Raw genomic sequence first — 20,093 nt, forward strand, 5'->3', positions numbered from 1 at the left:
CAAAACAGGGCATAGAATATTGTCAACAAGCTGCTGGGCTGTAAGTACCTTTGATGACAACTGAAGGTGTCCTACTATGAAAAGAAATGGCACCCCAGACCATCATTCCTGGTTGTCAGGCTGTATGGCAAGTGACAATCAGGTTCATATAGCACCACTGCCTAAGGCAATTCTACACATATCAATGAGATTCCAGGCTGAATATGTGTCTGAGATGCCCTAGACAGCATTGGGACACCAACCTGACTGTTGTCTGCCATACAGCCTGACAACCAGGAGTGATGGTCTGGAGTGCCATTTCTTTTCATAGAAAGACACTTTTGGTTGTCATCTGTGGCACCCTTACAGCACAGTGGTACATTGGCAATATTCTATGCCTTGTTTTTTTGTGGAGGAGGGAGGAGGAAATTAGTGTTTAACATCTCATTGATAACGAGGTCATCAGAGGCAGAGCACTATTTGGATTATGGAAGGATGGAGAAGGAAAATGGCTGTGCCTTTTCAAAGGAACTATCCTGTCATTTGCATTATGCAATTCAGGAAAATCATAGAAAACCTAAGTCAAGATGCCAGATGTAGGTGTGAATCATCATCATCCCGAATGCAAGTCCAGTGCTAACCAGTGTGCTACCCTACTTGGTCCATTTTGTTGCCCTTCATAATAAGCAGTCCAGGACTTACATTTCAGCAAGATAATGCCTACCCACACATGGAAATAGTTTCTACTGCTTGTCTTTGTGCTTGCCAAACTCTACCTTGGCCAGCAAGGTCACCAGATGTCTCCCCAATTGAGAAAATTTGGAGCATTATAGGCAGGGCCCTCCAACTATCTTGCTATTGGGCAATCTGACATGCCAATTGGACAGAATGTGACACTCTATTCCTCTGGAGGACATCCAACAATCCTGTCAATCAGTACCAAGCCAAATTACTGCATGGATAAGGGATCAACACATTATTGATTTGGTTAAATGGTGAAGCTCTTTATCTTGAATAAATCACCCAATTATTGTGAAATTGTAATCATTTGTTTGTCTGTACATTTACATCACATCTACTGATTTATATCCCAGTTGGAATATTCCTTTGTGGAGCATCTTTTTTTTAAAAAAAAAAAAAAATCTTAGTGTGTATTTTAGGTGGAAAATCGCCTGCTCACCTGAACTCCCAGTGTGCCAGTTGACTGGGTCAAACTTAAAAATAATTGTTAGTAATTAAACTGCCAGTGAACATTGTGTTGCATGCTGGATTAGCATAAGAGAAGTAAAAATGTACTGCACATATATATATCAAACTGTGAGATGTGTTGTCAAGACATTTTCCAGAGATGCAGATGTCTATGATTCAGTGGATCAGATCCATTGAAGAGGAGAGACGTGTTGCACCACAGCTTTGGCTGGCATAGCAGCAGTCATCCCTGGTACCTCAGTTCTGCTATGGTACAGGACAGAGAAGCACTGAGGCACAACTGCAACTGCATCTCCATAGCAGTTGAGCCTTAGTGCCCAGTGATAGTGGCCATGTATGTGTGACTGTGGGTGAGTTTTCTGCTTCTGAAGAAAGACTGTCTCAAAGCTGAATATTTCTAACAATCTTTTTCACTGTGCCTGGCTGCAACTCAACAGCTTTGCTATGTGGTGAACAGCAATTGCTATTCCATCTTCAAACTCCCTGTATTTTTACTCATTGCCTTATGAAATGATATGATAATTCGGGAGCAGTGCATTTAAAGTACATAAACAGTTTATTCAGCAGTGGTTAGCATTAATGATATTGTGTACAGTAGATAACCATACATCGTGCAGAAGTCTTTTTAAGGGTATCAAAATTATTACTCTCTTTCCAATACATTTACTTCTTAATGTTTTTATTGCTGACAGCTATAATCAGTTTGGCCTGTGGTGTACACAGTGCAAGACAAAAATAATTTTCATGCAGACATTGCCTACTTGTCTCAGAATCAGCGTGGGGTGAAGATATTTAGTAAGGTCCAGTCTAACACAAAGCAAAAAATTGGAAATTCCAAACTGTTGAAAGAAATTTAAAAACAAACTCATTCATCACTGTTTCTACAAATTACAATTTTATTTGAAAGATGGAAAGGCTTTAATAGCTGTAGGCAAGTAGCATTGTTTGTAGCAAAGTTGCATGACAAGTAGTGATGTACTGCCGTAAAAGAGGATTCAGTATTTACAGATATAGGTAACTATTTTGTTTGGAAAATACCATTGTAATTAAGTAAATATTAAGCTACCAATGGTGTATGAACAGCAGCTACTTAGCAGAACAGAGGACTGCAGCTTTTTTCAAAGCAGCAGCTTTATTTCTAATTTATGCAATAAAATTTAGCTGGCATAAGCATGAATCAGTATAATAGTACTTCATTGTTAACACACATACATATTAAGTTTCTATGATTTCCTTGTCTTTTGTTAATGTATGTCTCAATGTGATATTACAAGCAACTGGTTTGACTGTTGCAAGATGGACTAAATCTGACAGGTCGGCTGTGGGTCTGTGTGAATGTTTGTTGGGGTGGCCAGCTATCAGATGGACCATGACTGGCAAGCTGAGTGGAAGTAAAGGTGGCTAGCAAGCCACGAGGCCCAGTGATCATTGAGGTTTTTCCAGGCAGAAGAAGGGATGTGTTCTAGCAATATGGTCACCAGATGAGCTAATATGGAGGGACCTGTCACTTGAAATGTCATCACTAATATGATTTTAATGAAAACACATTAAAACTTGATATAAGCATGCTAGAGAAAAACAGATGTCAGTTTCAGTACCGTGACAGTGGATTGGACATAAATCTATGTCTGAAGCTTTAATAGTTAAAAAGTTGTTGACATTATTGCCATTGTTGTTTATAATAAATTTTAACCACTGAATCCATCATGGAAGTCACATTTATGATACACCAGATAAAAAGGGGCAATGCCTGCAGTGTAATGAACAGATTATTTTTCTAATCAAATAATTACAAAAAATGTTACAAACAATTTAGTTTATTTACATAAATAGTGCCATAACTACAAACTTCTCCACGGAGACACTAATGGCCTTATCAACATGAGTTTCTTCCCTTAACATTTCAATAACTTTTAACATGGACTGAATTGTAGTTGTGATTTATAAAATAAGTCAAGTTAGTCTTTTGACTAGAGTGCCAAATGTGACAATTTATGTGTTTGAGATTTGTTTAAAATTCTGAAAATAATATATGAACGAATTTCTTAAGAGACTGAAAAAGGACTGCATAGATTTTCACATGATTGATCATAAGTAATTAGGTGAGCCTGTTATGAAAATTATGAATGGTTGTCAGTACCTGCACTGAATCGAGGAGTAGGAGTAGAAGCTGTGTTGGCTATAATCAACAAGCTGCTGCCCTGAGTTGCAGTGAAATTAGAGCACCCTATGGCAAAAGCTGCAACACCTCTGGTGCCATTTAAATATCCCACAAACTCAGCTGTCACTGCTTCTTATGATGCACACCATCTGAAGTGTTTGTCCTTGCTCATAGATAAGTGGCAGACAATGGTGAGGTTTCAAATCTCTGGTACAGAGGTGACTGTGGGAACTAATTGCACTGTTGCCCCCTGCAATCTTAGCTACATGTACAAGACACTGCCCTGTTCTGATAAAATATCTGAGCCAGTATGGGATGTTTCAGCTGGTGGGCCAGTAGCCAAAAGCCCTGCCAAGTTTGGACAACCTCAGAGATTGGATATGTTGCTAACTGGTAGCTCCAACATTAGGTGCATGATGGAGCACCTGATTTTCATCCAAAATGAAGAGAGAGCTCTGTTAGTGGTTACTGTAGGAACTGGGTGTAACCAGGTGCAAACTTCAGCTCATTTTCACATGAATGATGCTTCCTACCTAGGTTCTGAGGCCATCCTTGGTTGGTTTAGTTGGTTTGCTGCATTGGTGAAGGTAGCTAACATCACACATGGGGAACAAGCTATTTGCAGCATTATATCCAGAATCTTTCATGATCCTTTGATTTGCAGCTGAGTGGAAGTTATAAGCCAGAGGCTCAGTTGATTCTGAAATGATCTCAGATGTGACGAAGATTTAATGCACAAATGGATAAAATTCAGAAGTATTATACAATGTTCATTAGTTCAGTATGTGTTGGGCAAGATTGTAAGGGATGGGAAAGACCCACCATGGCTCAGTAGAACTGTTTGAAAGTTGTTATGAAGTTAAAGAGAGCTTCGTTGTATATTTAAGCAAAGAAATGAAAATGAGCAAAGAAGTGAAAATGAGCATAAGGAGAGCAATGGCAGAAGCATTTAATGAATGTGAAAGAAAAATTTTGTTAATCAAAAACACTAAAAAAATTGGGCCATGTGAAAGCCAGTAAGCATGTCTAAATCTTCTGTTCACATGACCATACTGGCACCAAAATGGAAGGTGAGAGCAAGTATGCCAAAGTATTGAATTCAGTCTTCCAAAACTGTTTCACTGTAGACTGTGTCTAATGATATCGATGTCTATGGGGCATTAAACCCTAATCTTCCTTCAATATTTCTACAGTGGAAGGTCACAATATGATTCTTCCTTTCACTAATTGCATAATGTCATGATGGCAGATATTGAGAAAGTGATCGCAGAATATGAAATCAATGAAAAATGCTCAACTGTGGAAAGGTACTGGGACTGAGTGAGATAACTATCAAATTCTACACAGGTAACACAAAATAACTTGCATTCCTCCTGCAGTAGCTTATCATAGGTTCCTGCAGAAATTAGGTGTACCTAGTGATAGGAAAAACCAGGTTATTCATGTTTTCAAATAGGATTGACAGACATGTAGATAAATACAGATCTCTCTTCCTGACATCAGTTTGATGCATAATTAATGAAACATGTTTCTTGATCATGCATTATGACATTTTTGGAGAATGATAAATTCTTCTATAGGAATCAACATCAACTTCACAAACAGGAATGAAATCTAGAGGGCCATAGACGACAGTTCCCAGAAGGAAGGAAGATTAGGGTTTATTGTCCCACAAACAATGAGGTCATTAGAGATGGAACAGTCCCCAGGATGGTGCCATGTTCCTTGACTTCAGGAAGGCATTTGATACAGTTCTGCACTGGCAATTAGTGAACAAAATGTGAACTTCTCAAGTACCAGACGAGATTTGTGAGTGGATTCAAAATTTCCTTGGAGATAAAATTCAACATGTTATTCTCAAAAGGAAAATAGTGACAGGTAATTTTTGGAGTAGCCTAAGGGAGAGTTGGAGTACTGGCACCATTTACAATATATATTAATGATCTAGCTCATAATTTTTGCAACCCCATAAAGCTGTTTGCAGACAGTGCTGTTATCTTTAGAAATGTTTCAGCACCAGAAGCAAAATACAGGAGGACCCCACAGAAGATACATGATTGATACAGGGACTGACAGTTGATCCCAAATAAAAATAAATGTAATGTATTGCGTAAAAACAGGAAGAGAAACACATTTCGGTTTTACTGCACTATTTGTGATAAATCGATGGAAATAGTAATTATTGTAAAATACCTAAGAGTAATTGTCTACAGTAACCTAGAGAGGAATGCTAGTAAAAGGAGATACCTGGCTGAGATTCATTGGAAGACTCTTAAGGAAATGTAATTCATCCATGAAATAAGTGTCTTACAAAACTCTTCTTTGACCACTTCTTGAATATTACTCAGAAGACTGGGACCCTTACCAAAATGAATTAATAAAAAGAGATAGAAAAGATTCAGTGAAGAGTGATGTGTTTTGTACAGGTTTGTTTATTAGCTCCAAGAGCATGAAGGAGATTCTCAATAAAGCACAGTGATAGACACTGTGCATCATTGAGAGGTTCACTTTGAAAGTCCAAGAGCATATGTTCCCAGGTTAGTGTGGTAGCATATCACATCCTCCCACATATGACTCATGAAATTACTATGACAAGAAAAACCTAACAAAGCTCTTTTGTTGTGCCTATCTGCAACTCAGAATCTCTGCTATATGGTGAGTAGCAACTAACCTTTTCATAATATTGTTGAAAAATCTAATAAATTAAAACTTTATAGGCTTACCATCAGTCATTCCTGTGAATGGAACAGGGAAGGGGGGAAATAATAATAGTACCAGAAGTGCCCTCTGCCAGGTACTGTATGGTGGTTTGTGAAGTATAAATGTAGATCAAGGTGCTTTCAATGCAAAAAGCTTCTAATACATTGTTTCTCTTCCTAATCCTTTCTCACAAAGAGTGTAGATCCTATCACTTAAAACAGTTATGAACAAAAGAGTTAAGAACAGTTTGTAGACAATGGAGAGATAGGCTATTGGATGGTAATTGCTGTATTTCTCAGTAGCCCCAGTTTTAGCTAGTACATACATAACACTTTCCACTGGGTGTGAATATATTTCTAAAAAGGATCTTCTACTGTTCCTGTGAAGTATTTAATTAGTGTTACATGTGCTAGTGTCAGATATTTCAACTAGAAATTTTTTATTTTGTATGCATCTAGTGCTTTCCTACAGCACAACCTTTTTAAAGCTTTTTGGATATCAGACATAGCCATTTTACCAGTTTTTTTAGGTCTACCTCATTCTGTCATCTTTTGATACACTGAATCCATGTTTTGTCTTCATTACAATGTCTTTAAAAAAAAAAAGAAATGAAAAGATGAGACCAGGTTTTATTTTAACAACACAGAAAAGCACTGTTTCATGATTAGCATTTTGTATCTGCCACTTAGCTCATTGTACTGCTAAGGTATTGCACCTTTTACTTTTTATTCTCTATAACTTTTTTAGCAAGTAGTTCTTCTTTGCTACGTATCTCCAAAAGGCTGATTCCAATATTTTTAGTAATATTGTAGGTTGTTTTGTTACCTACAACCCTACAGCTTCTTTGATAGTATGTGGATTGCTCACTCAGTTTAGTAATCATCATAGCAACACAGAAGATAGCCAAGTGTCATTCTTCAAATACCAACTCAATTAACAAATAGCCTACCACAGCAGGATATGGCTCACATTGTCTATTCTCTGCTGATTATTTTTCTTAGCTTCTGGCATAGAAATATGTGGCCTTTCAAGAAGGGCACTGTTCTGGCAGCAAGATAACAATGTGTTCAGTATGTAGTCAGTATTATTTATTTCTGCTGTTCAGTGTTATTGCTACAATTTTTCTTATTAATGGTACAAAAAGGAAAATATTCACTCAGAAAATTGTAAAGTACGCAAAGTGAGAAATGGGATGGCCAGTACTTATTTTCAAAAGAGGGTATCATTATTATTTCTTTCCTTTCTCAGATGTTATGTCTGGTTAAAAATGGAAAGTGATGCAGATATTGATCAAGCGTGACTTCCTTTTAACTGTATGGTACATGTTACATTGCATTTAGGAACTTTTGGGTAACTGAACATGTATCAATAATTACAGATTTCTGTAGTTGTATATATACGTTTGGATGTAGCTGTATTGCGTTGATGTACTGGTGGATATTGTGTGGTATGACTCCTGTAGTTGATAGTATAATTGGTATAATGTCAACTTTATCCTGATGCCACATATCCTCGACTTCCTCAGCCAGTTGGATGTATTTTTCAATTTTTTCTCCTGTTTTCTTCTCTATATTTGTTGTATTGGGTACAGATATTTCGATTAGTTGTGTTAATTTCTTCTTTTTACTGGTGAGTATGATGTCAGGTTTGTTATGAGGTGTTGTTTTATCTGTTATAATGGTTCTGTTCCAGTATAATTTGTATTCATCATTCTCCAGTACATTTTGTGGTGCATACTTGTATGTGGGAACATGTTGTTTTATTAGTTTATGTTGTATGGCAAGTTGTTGATGTATTATTTTTGCTACATTGTCATGTCTTCTGGGGTATTCTGTATTTTCTAGTATTGTACATCCACTTGCGATGTGGTCTACTGTTTCTATTTGTTGTTTGCAAAGTCTGCATTTATCTGTTGTGGTATTGGGATCTTTAATAATATGTTTACTGTAATATCTAGTGTTTATTGTTTGATCCTGTATTACAATCATGAATCCTTCCGTTTCACTGTATATATTGCCTTTTCTTAGCCATGTGTTGGATGCGTATTGATCGATGTGTGGCTGTGTTAGATGATACGGGTGCTTGCCATGTAGTGTTTTCTTTTTCCAATTTACTTTCTTCGTATCTGTTGATGTTATGTGATCTAAAGGGTTGTAGAAGTGGTTGTAAAATTGCAATGGTGTAGCCGATGTATTTATATGAGTGATTGCTTTGTGTATTTTGCTAGGTTCTGCTCATTCTATAAAGAATTTTCTTAAATTGTCTACCTGTTCATAATGTAGGTTTTTTATGTCGATAAATCCCCTTCCTTCTTCCTTTCTGCTTAATGTGAATCTTTCTGTTGCTGAATGTATGTCATGTATTCTATATTTGTGGCATTGTGATCATGTAAGTGTATTGAGTGCTTCTAGGTCTGTGTTACTCCATTTCACTACTCCAAATGAGTAGGTCAATATTGGTATAGCATAATTATTTATAGCTTTTGTCTTGTTTCTTGCTGTCAATTCTGTTTTCAGTATTTTTGTTAGTCTTTGTCTATATTTTTCTTTTAGTTTTTCTTTAATATTTGTATTATCTATTCCTATTTTTTGTATGTATCCTAGATATTTACAGGCATCTGTTTTTTCCATCACTTCTATGCAGTCACTGTGGTTATCCAATACGTAATCATCTTGTTTAGTGTGTTTTCCCTTGACTATGCTATTTTTCTTACATTTGTCTGTTCCAAAAGCAATATTTATATCATTGCTGAATACTTCTGTTATCTTTAGTAATTGGTTGATTTGTTGATTTGTTGCTGCCAGTAGTTTTAGATCATCCGTGTATAGCAAATGTGTGATTTTGTGTTGGTATGTTCCAGTAATATTGTATCCATAATTTGTATTGTTTAGCATGTTGGATAGTGGGTTCAGAGCAAGGCAGAACCAGAAAGGACTTAATGAGTCTCCTTGGTATATTCCATGCTTAATCTGTATTGGCTGTGATGTGATACCATTTGAATTTGTTTGGATATTAAGTGTGGTTTTCCAATTTTTCGTTACTATGTTTAGGAACTGTATCAATTTAGGATCTACTTTGTATATTTCCAATATTTGTAGTAACCATGAGTGGGGTACACTATCAAAAGCTTTTTGGTAATCAATGTGTGCGTAGTGTAGCGACCATTGTTTAGTTTTAGCTTGATATGTCACCTCTGCATCTATTATCAGTTGCTCTTTACATCCTCATGCTCCTTTGCAACAGCCTTTTTGTACTTCATCTATAATTTTGTTGTGTGTTGTATGTGTCATTAATTTCTGTGTAATGACTGAAGTTAATATTTTGTATATTGTTGGTAGGCATGTTATGGGGCAATATTTTGCTGGGTTTTCTGTGTCTGCTTGATCTTTAGGTTTCAGATAAGTTATTCCATGTGTAAGTGTATCAGGGAATGTGTATGGGTCTGCAATGTAACTGTTAAATAATTTATATCTAAAAACAAAGATGATGTGACTTACCAAACGAAAGCGCTGGCAGGTCGATAGACACACAAACAAACACAAACATACACACAAAATTCAAGCTTTCGCAACCAATGGTTGCTTCATCAGGAAAGAGGGAAGGAGAGGGAAAGACAAAAGGATGTGGGTTTTAAGGGAGAGGGTAAGGAGTCACTCCAATCCCGGGAGCGGAAAGACTTACCTTAGGGGGAAAAAAGGACAGGTATACACTTGCGCACGCACACACACACACACACACGCACACACACACACACACACACACACACACACACACACATATCCATCTGCACATACACAGACACAAGCAGACATTTGTAAAGGCAAAGAGTTTTGACAGAGATGTCAGTCTAGGCAGAAGTACAGAGGCAAAGATGATGTTGAAAGACAGGTGAGGTATGAGCGGCGGCAACTTGAAATTAGCGGAGGTTGAGGCCTGGCAGATAACGAGAAGAGAGGATATACTGAAGGGCAAGTTCCCATCTCCGGAGTTCTGACAGATTGGTGTTAGTGGGAAGTATCCAGACAACCCGGACGGTGTAACACTGTGCCAAGATGCGCTGGCCGTGCACCAAGGCATGTTTAGCCACAGGGTGATCCTCATTACCAACAAACACTGTCTGCCTGCGTCCATTCATGCGAATGGACAGTTTGTTGCTGGTCATTCCCACATAGAAAGCTTCACAGTGTAGGCAGATCAGTTGGTAAATCACGTGGGTGCTTTCACACGTGGCTCTGCCTTTGATTGTGTACACCTTCTGGGTTACAGGACTGGAGTGGGTGGTGGTGGGAGGGTGCATGGGACAGGCTTTACACCGGGGGCGGTTACAAGGGTAGGAGCCAGAGGGTAGGGAAGGTGGTTTGGGGATTTCATAGGGATGAACTAAGAGGTTACAAAGGTTAGGTGGACAGCGGAAACACACTCTTGGTGGAGTGGGGAGGATTTCATGAAGGATGGATCTCATTTCAGGGCAGGATTTGAGGAAGTCGTATCCCTGCTGGAGAGCCACATTCCAGTCCCGGAAAGTATCCTGTCACAAGTGGGGCACTTTTGTGGTTCTTCTGTGCGAGGTTCTGGGCTTGAGGGGATGAGGAAGTGGCTCTGGTTATTTGCTTCTGTACCGGGTCGGGAGGGTAGTTGCAGGATGCGAAAGCTGTTTTCAGATTGTTGGTGTAATGGTTCAGGGAGTCCGGACTGGAGCAGATTCGTTTGCCACGAAGACCTAGGCTGTAGGGAAGGGACCGTTTGATGTGAAATGGGTGGCAGCTGTCATAATGGAGGTACTGTTGCTTGTTGGTGGGTTTGATTTGGATGGACGTGTGAAGCTGGCCATTGGACAGGTGGAGGTCAACATCAAGGAAAGTGGCATGGGATTTGGGGTAGGACCAGGTGAATCTGATGGAACCAAAGGAGTTGAGGTTGGAGAGGAAATTCTGGAGTTCATCTTCACTGTGAGTCCAGATCATGAAGATGTCATCAATAAATCTGTACTAAACTTTGGGTTGGCAGGCCTGGGTAACCAAGAAGGCTTCCTCTAAGTGTCCTATGAATAGGTTGGCGTATGAGGGGGCCATCCTGGTAGCCATGGCTGTTCCCTTTAATTGTTGGTATGTCTGGCCTTCAAAAGTGAAGAAGTTGTGGGTCAGGATGAAGCTGGCTAAGGTAATGAGGAAAGAGGTTTTAGGTAGGCTGGCAGGTGATCGGCGTGAAAGGAAGTGCTCCATCGCAGGCCCTGAACGTGCGGAATATTTGTGTATAAGGAACTGGCATCAATGGTTACAAGGATGGTTTCCGGGGGTAACAGATTGGGTAAGGATTCCAGGTGTTCGAGAAAGTGGTTGGTGTCTTTGATGAAGGATGGGAGACTGCATGTAATGGGTTGAAGGTGTTGATCTACATAGGCAGAGATACGTTCTGTGGGGGCTTGGTAACCAGCTACAATGCGGTGGCTGGGATGATTGGGTTTGGGAGTTTTAGGAAGAAGGTAGAAGGTAGGGGTCCGGGGTGTCGGTGGGGTCAGGAGGTTGATGGAGTCAGGTAAAAGGTTTTGTAGGGGGCCTAAGGTTCTGAGGATTCCTTGAAGCTCTGCCTGGACATCAGGAATGGGATTACCTTGGCAAACTTTGTATGTGGTGTTGTCTGAAAGCTGACGCAGTCCCTCAGCCACATGCTCCCGATGATCAAGTACCACGGTCATGGAACCCTTGTCCGCCGGAAGAATGACAATGGATCGGTCAGCCTTCAGATCTCGGATAGCCTGGGCTTCCACGTGGAATGTTTCCCTCTATTATATCCATAATGTTAAATAATTTAGTTAGATGTGAATGTGTTGAGGTGAACTTCTTTAGCCAGAAATTTGCTATTTTATCTTTTCCAGGGGCTTTCCAGTTGTGTGTAGAATTAATTGCTCGGGTGACTTCACGTTGCAAATTTATCACTTCAGGCATTTGTGGTATCATCTTGTATGTGTCTGTTTCTGCTTGTATCCACCGTGCATGTCTGTTATGTTGTACCGGGTTTGACCATATGTTGCTCCAGAAGCGTTCCATGTCTGTTATGTTTGGTGGATTGTCTATTTTAATGTGTGTGTTATCTATTGTCTGGTAAAACCTCTTTTGGTTTGTGTTGAATGTTTGATTTTGTTTCCTTCTATGTTCACTTTTTTTGTATCTTCTAAGTCGTTTGACCAATGCTTGTAATTTCTGCTTCTTTTCATCTAATTGCTCTATCGCTTCTTGTTGTGAGATTTTACCTAACCTTTTTCATTTTTTGTCTGATTTTTCATTTCTTATAAATTGTGTTAGCTGTCCAATGTCTTTTCTCAGTTTTTCTATTCTGATCTGTAGCCTGTGTTGCCATACTGGTTTTTTGGGTTTCTTCTGTGTGTTGGTTGGTTCTGATCTCTGCCTAGTGTGTATATTTAGTGTAGTGAGTGCTCCTATATAAACCAGTAGTTGTAACTCTTCCATAGTTGTATTTTCATTTATTTTGTTGTGTATGATTGTGTTGATAGTTTGTTGTTGTTTGATGTTTTCTAATTCTGACTGGGGTATCCTGTTATTTTTTATTATTACACGGATCTGATCAGCTAGTCATTGTTCTGTTAAAAATTTTAATTCTGGGTATCTGGTAATAAATGTTGTGTATACTTGTGATCTGTATCCAGTTGCGTTGGTTCCTAAGTTTGTTGCTTGGTGATAACAGAACATGACGTGTCGGTTAACTTCATCTGATCATCTCATCTTCTGTCTTTGTTTTCCTTCTAGGATGGTTGCAGGAAGCATATCCTGCAAAACACCTCTATTTAGATTTAAATCATTTTCCGTGTGGCTAGCAGTGTTGTTACCATTGTGGACAGGCATAGGGTTCAAACATCATCCCCGACCATGACAGCGCTTGTCCAAGGCTTCATTAGTTCTGTCCTGAACCAACTAATCACACTAAAAGGGGGGTTAGCCCTATTAGTGGTTTGTTCTTTTCGTCGCCTTTTATGACTGGCAGAACATACCAGAGGCCTATTCTTTTCCCGGGCCTTACACAGGATTTATTATTATTATTATTATTATTATTGCTGTTGTTTTTAATATAAAAATTTTCAATCCACTTACTAGCCATGAAATCAAAAAGCGCCAAAAAATGAGTGATACAATTTTTTATGCATGTACTTGAATCTGCCATTTTTTTATTTTTAAAATTTCCTCATTATGTGGATGGAAAAGTTTCAAAAAATAGGAAAAGTGAAAGGATAGATGAAAAGAAAGTGCAGAGAGGGAGAAGTCAACACCTGGACTTGGAGAGCCACAAGATGTAGGAATGAAATAAATAGTATAAAAGAGAAAATCTGAAATAAACAAACGAAATTCAGACATACAATAAACAAGTTTCCATTATGAGGCCTCTATCTTGAGATACACCATTGTCAGCTTCTCCAAAGTTTTCTACACAAAATGTCTCTGCCTGTTGCTAAGCGCCTCTCCTGTTTGCACGATCTGACATAAAATTGTATACACAACTACATGTGCATTTTTAAGTTCTTGTAGTGTAATGAATAGTTCTGGGCATGCAGCTGTGCAAATGCTACCTCTTGTACTGATATTTCGGCTGAGTACAGTCTGGCCATCTTCAGAGTCTTGCGGCTCACTCTGTAGATGGTCAGATGGTATGCAGCTGAAATATCAGTGGATGAAGTAGTATTTGCGCAGCTGCATGCCCAAAATTTAATAGATTACACAGTTGTATTTCTGGATTCTCCCCTGATTTAATTGAAAGGGTGTTGACAGACCAAAAAACCATAAGAAACACGTTACTCGTGTTATCTTGTACAAGCCCCTTCACCTCTGCATAACTACTGCAACCTAAATCCATTTGGACCTGCTTGTTGTAATCAAGTCTAGGTCTCCGTCTGTAATTTTTATCCTCCAACTTCCCTCCATTAGCACATAGACTATTCCTTGATTCCTCAGTACATGTCATAACAACTGATCCTATCTTTTAGCCAAGTTGTGCCATAAATTACTTTTACCTCCAATTCAGTATAGTATCTCCTCATTAGTAATGTGATCTACCTATTTAATCTTCGGGACTCTTTCTGTAGCACTACATTTCTCTTCCTGTCTTCACTGTAATAAAGTTATAGTTATGGCAGAGTCTCAGGGATAAGTAATTAATATACTATAATCAAAAAAGGATCTGAATACCATCAATGAAGGGCTGTGCACCACAGACTTTGAACATCACACAGAACACACAGAGCAGTGCTACAGAGAAGAATATGATGTATGGCAATTCTGGGTTATTAGGTGTAACAGTATAAGTACAGCATTGCCAGAAGTTTCAGTGTTGTTAAACATGCCTAAACAATCTACTTACAGTTACCATTTATTACTGATTCTAAGTCATCCACCAGCCATGACTGTAAAGACAGTGAGTGTCAAGATACAATAATGTTACAAGAATAAAATGAATACAATACCACTTGATACTAATAAGTGTGGTGTCACCGCCAGACACCACACTTGCTAGGTGGTAGCCTTTAAATCGGCCGCGGTCCGTTAGTATACGTCGGACCCGCGTGTCGCCACTATCAGTGATTGCAGACCGAGCGCCGCCACACGGCAGGTCTAGAGAGACTTCCTAGCACTCGCCCCAGTTGTACAGCCAACTTTGCTAGCGATGGTTCACTGACAAATTACGCTCTCATTTGCCGAGACGATAGCATAGCCTTCAGCTTGTCATTTGCTACGACCTAGCAAGACGCCATTACCAGTCACTATTGATGCTGTAAAACATGTACCGTCACGAGCGATGTTCACCAATTATGGATTAAAGTTAAGTATTCCAGCAGCTACGTACTTTTCTTGCTAGTATAATTACTTTACCTGTTCCAGACCTCACGCCAGCCTGCGTGAGCTTAAACGCGTGCCTTTCGGCTTCCTGCTAGTGGATTGGCTGTCTTGCCAGTCCACAACAATAAGGATACTATAAAATATATTGGAGTTAAGAATAAGATTATGATATGCTCTACAATAATAACAAAACTATGAAATCAATACAAGAACATAGTTTAATTAAACAGCAAAATGGAGATGCAGCTTGGGTAGACACTGTCCTATCACCAGAGAAGATTTCTTCAGTTTTGTACAAAAGTTGCTCTTTTGATTTACACAGAATTTTAGTTGTAAGTTGCTGCAGTAGTAAAAACTGAATGCCCTTAGGTACAGCAGTAAGTAATTTCAGGATCAGCATTGGGAAGCTGTTTTGTGTGTTGTGTTTTTTTTTTAATTAGTTATTTATCTTTTTTATTGACATCTTGGTCTGTCTATACTGTCTTTATTGTGATAGAAGCACTGGTGAACTTCATTCTCTTTCTGTAGGGCTCATGATTTATCTTTATGTGAATGAGGTGGTTGAATTCATCCTGGATGAAAACATTCAGAACTCCTTATCTGGAAAAAATTGGTTTACAATGGTCAGTTTTCTGCAAAGAAGCACTTTCTTGCAGCCTGTAGGCTGGCCCCACAACAACTGCCCAGAACTGATGTTACTGTGGGACATAGCACAGTACACTGTTAGCAGGTACTGTTCTGACATGCTGTTTAGTTTCTTCAAGAGGTACAGGAAGTGTGAAAGATAGGAACATAAGTGTTTGGTATGCTTTTGCGAGGTTAACTTGGTACCAATGAAAGAGCCCAGAAGTTTAACAGCTGCTGTATGACCCAGTGCTCCAGTATCACTGAGGTTGCATACAATCCTCTGAGTTTTGTCTTCATTAATTTTCATCTTCTTCATGATAAACAAGGCATTGGCTTCATTGAGCAGAATTTCTGCTTGTTGTAATGCCTTAAGAATATTCTCTCCTTCTGAGAACAAGTTCATGCCATCTAAATCTGCAAGATGTGCCTACTGGAGCCTACATTATTAATGAAAATCAGGAACAACAAAGGTCCTATTATGGATCCTTGTGACACACCATGTTGTAACTTCTTTTCACCCGGGTCTGCTCCTTGCACTGATACAGTCTGTCATCTGTTATACAGGTAGGATTTGAAAGTTTTCAGAACAGATCTCACAGTATCATATGTTTAACCTTGCTGAGAACCATCTTATGTTGGATACAGCTGAATGCCTTACTAAGGTCACAGACTACTAGGGCAACAGATTCTGCTATAAACATACTTGTAACTAAGTTAAGTACTGCTGTTATCATGGAGCTGCCTTTCTCCAAGCTGTGTTGGTATCATAAAAGATGTTATTTCCTTCAAGGTAACGTAACAGTTGATCTTTCATTATCAATTCTATCACCTTAGTTAGTACTGGTATTACAGCTATGGAACTGTAGCTTGACACTTCATGTGGATTACCTTTCTTTGTTGACAGGTACTGTGCATGCCGCTTTCAGACAGTGTGGAAATTTCCCAGCTTGAAGGCACTTACTGTTAGCGGCTGCACAATTTCACTAATTATAGTTTTAAGCATGCTGTAGGACATGCTACAAATATCTGGGCTCCTGGATGCACACTCTTCCACATTATCATGCTGTATTTATTTCCAAATTCAGGAATTTCACCTACTGTGCTTTCCACTAAATTTATAAAATGTTCATCAAATTCATTTAGACTGCAAGAATTAGTGCAAGAGGTGAACCTTTTTCTGTGCGCATTAATCAGATACTACGCTACCTTGCAAGGATTGTGAGCAGCTTTGATGTATTTGGAACTGCTTTTCTTCTGTACTTTTTGTGTTTCCTTTCTGTAGTTACTCCCAGCCTGTAATTAGTAGCAGTACATTCTGTCCTTAAGATCAATGTCTGCTTTGACCCTGTCAGTTAGTATTTGGACAATACATTTTTTTTGTCTAGGCATATATCAGATCTTTACTTTGTTAGTTTGCATTTTGATTTGGCAATTGAATGTCTCCTGTATTTTAGTGGAAAATTTCCATAAAATTTGACTTCAAGGATCTGAAACGAGCATCTGAATTTGTCATTTCGTGCCAATACATAAATATTAGGTGCTGAACTATAGAAGATAATGTAGTTTTTAAATTTTCTAAACTTTTCTTGGTAATAACTCTATTTCTGAAAACATAATTAGAATTCCAGCTAGGGATGTCTTGCGTAATCACTGAGTTTGTCCATAACTTCATGATTACTGCACTGTGGTCTACAAGTACAGGGTAAACTACAATTACTTTGTAGTCCCAACTATTTAGGTTTGTGATAACTGTGTCAGACAAATAGCTCCATTTTTTGGTGGATAATTTGCCATAAATAGTCCATAGCTGCTTACTAAGTTCATGAAAGCTCCCTCTTTATCACTAACTTCCCCTATATGAATGCTGAAGTTTAGATGTGAGGAAATTTTTGCCCTTTAATGCACTAGGTGAGGTAGACAGCTCTCCAACTCGTCTGTGAAATTTTCAAAATTGCCTCTAGGGAATCGAACACACAAAAAACAATTGGTTAACATCTGGCAGCCCCAGCCAATTTTAGGTCCAAATGTACACAAAAGTTAGTTAAGTCAATTTTCTTGGCACTGAGCTTACTACTTACATACACAGACATACGACCATGGTTAGTTGTTTCTCTACACCATGTACACCCTGCATTCACCATTTCCAGACATCCAGTACATCTGTAGTATTGTATTTCTGCTTGGGTTAGTCAGTATTCATATATACCTAATACATCTGGTCTCACTTCCTCAACAAACTGTGACAATGTACCAAATTTTGTCCTCAGGCATTGCACATTCGTACTGACTCTAACTAAGTCAGCATTTTTTTCAATGGTATCATTTCCTTTCCAGTGGAATGTTCTTGGTCTTGAGAGTATATTGCACTAGTGCACCGGAGATCCTGATTAAAAGATGCTTTATCACAACATTATTGGACCATATATTTTTATCCATTATTTTAGGTTTTACATAAAAATCAACACCAATTTTGAAGCTTTTATTTATTCCCTTAGTTTCCACTGTCATCATGAAGCAACATAATGATCACAACCAGAAAGCAATCATGTCAGACTCTTAAGATTTTACCTTAAACGTTATTCAGGTCATGAGGGTGCCTGTTTTAGGGGAACAGACAACCATGTCAATAAATAGATGACATGAATATGCAAGCATAAAAATGCATTATGTCAGTAATCTGTAACATGAGTCATTTCACTCAGTTATGACATCTCATAAAAATGATCAACTGAGATGGCACAATGAGAAAGTCACTGGACTCAAATTTCTGAGGAGTAGGCTTCAATTCTCCCTCTAGCCATCCAGATTTTTCATAGATTTCGTAAAAAGACAGATGGCGAGACGGTTTCAGTGAGAAGATCATAGCTGATTTTAATTCCCATCATCATTCTACATAGGCTTGTGCTCTTTATTTAATGACTTTCATTGCTGTGTGATGTTAAACCATACTCTTCCTTCCTTTCAAGGTATGACCTATGGAATACACAGTATTTATCTACCAACTGCTACCTTAAAATAGTGATCAGTAAACTTACAAAATTATTGAATAAGCTGTAACAGTTGAAAAGCAGTTGAGCAGCATCCTTGAAGAAGCTTTTGCCAGAGTAAGGCTTTTCTCCTAAATTTGTAAGTATATGAGGCACTAAATTACATCTTCTTAATTACATAAAGAAAATATCATGAACCATTATCTAATGAATTAGTGACTATTCTAAATGCAGTCCATAGAATATTTTTAATACTTTTTCATACCTTACTTTTAGTAACAGGCTGGCCCTTAATCCTATGGAGCAAGTAGCCTAGAGCCAGTCCGACAAGATATGGTGTCATCCTGTTGTGTGTTGCCATATAAACATCACGCATATATTCATAAAGCTGATCATCCCTGAAACAAAATGTAGACAATGCACAGTTCCCTTTACCTATGCTGAACTTAACACTTGTATTTATATTTCTGAAATTGCTTTTTTGTCACTATTTGCAAATACTTTTATGGAACAGACATTTGCTGTCATCACTAAGTATCAAAATGAAACCAACTAATTTTAATTTCAAATAACATGCTTGTGTTTTCAAAAATGTGAATTAATGAAAATATAGTAAAATAATAAGAAAATCTTTTCTCTCCTGTTTAACTACACAGAACATGCAAAACTGAGTCATAACTGTGAAGGAAATTCAGATGCAGATAAATATATCAGTTTCAATAAACTACATAAAAGTTTACAATACAATATTTAAATGATCATACTTTCATCTGAATATCTCTTAATGGCTAATTTAGAGAACCCCAGGGGAAATTATTGTTTGATTCAATTAACAGAGTTGTTAAGGTGCACCTCAATCTCTCAGTTTTCCAAAATAACAAAACTCTTTCCCTGCATGATTTATATGGCCTTTTTTCTGAGCCAATGCAACAATTCATTATGTTGATGTTTTTTTTTATTTGGTGGTCATTTTCACTCTACTATTTGCAATGCTGCCTTCAATGAACTGATTCATCATTATCCTGGTAGCCATCAGCTATTCAGCATCAGTTGTTCACAAACTTATTTTCTTGGCCTTTATAAGAGGTGGGTCAGTTCTGATGTGGACTCTTCCACTGAATATCTCTTGTTACATATCTCAAAACTCCATGAAGTGATTTTGCTTTCCCAATGTATCCACATGATCTTGTGTGCAAATAAATACATTCAGTAAATTTGGCTTAAGCCAAGCTGAATGATACTAATCTGATTCTACATCTACTACACCTACATGGTTACTCTACAATTCACACTGGCAGAGGGTTCATTGAACCATTTTCATACTAATTCTCTACCATTCCACTCTCGAATGGTGTGTGGGGAAAAGGAACACCTAAATCTTTCCATTCTGATTTCTTTTATTTTATTATGATGATCATTTCTCCCTATGTAGGTGCGTGTCAACAAAATATTTACACATTCGGAAGAGAAGGTTGCTGATTGAAATTTCATTATCATATCAGTGAGACTCTCACCCTTATTGCACGATAACACAAAATGAGCTGATGCATGAGAAATGGAATCCAATAATTATAAAATGACGTACTG

General features: G+C 38.2%; 1 protein-coding gene across 1 annotated transcript in view; it reads right to left on the minus strand.

Moving 5' to 3' along the window:
* The window catches only part of LOC124623031 (O-acyltransferase like protein-like), a 102,563-nt gene that overhangs the window by 24,173 nt on the left and 58,297 nt on the right, over positions 1-20,093 (minus strand). Inside the window, exon 7 of the mRNA XM_047148823.1 lies at positions 18,772-18,904. Within this exon, the coding sequence (XP_047004779.1) occupies positions 18,772-18,904 (133 nt within the window). The remainder of the gene's footprint in view (positions 1-18,771; positions 18,905-20,093) is intronic.

This window comes from Schistocerca americana, chromosome 7 (genome assembly GCF_021461395.2).
Source record: "Schistocerca americana isolate TAMUIC-IGC-003095 chromosome 7, iqSchAmer2.1, whole genome shotgun sequence".
Lineage (NCBI taxonomy): Eukaryota > Metazoa > Arthropoda > Insecta > Orthoptera > Acrididae > Schistocerca > Schistocerca americana.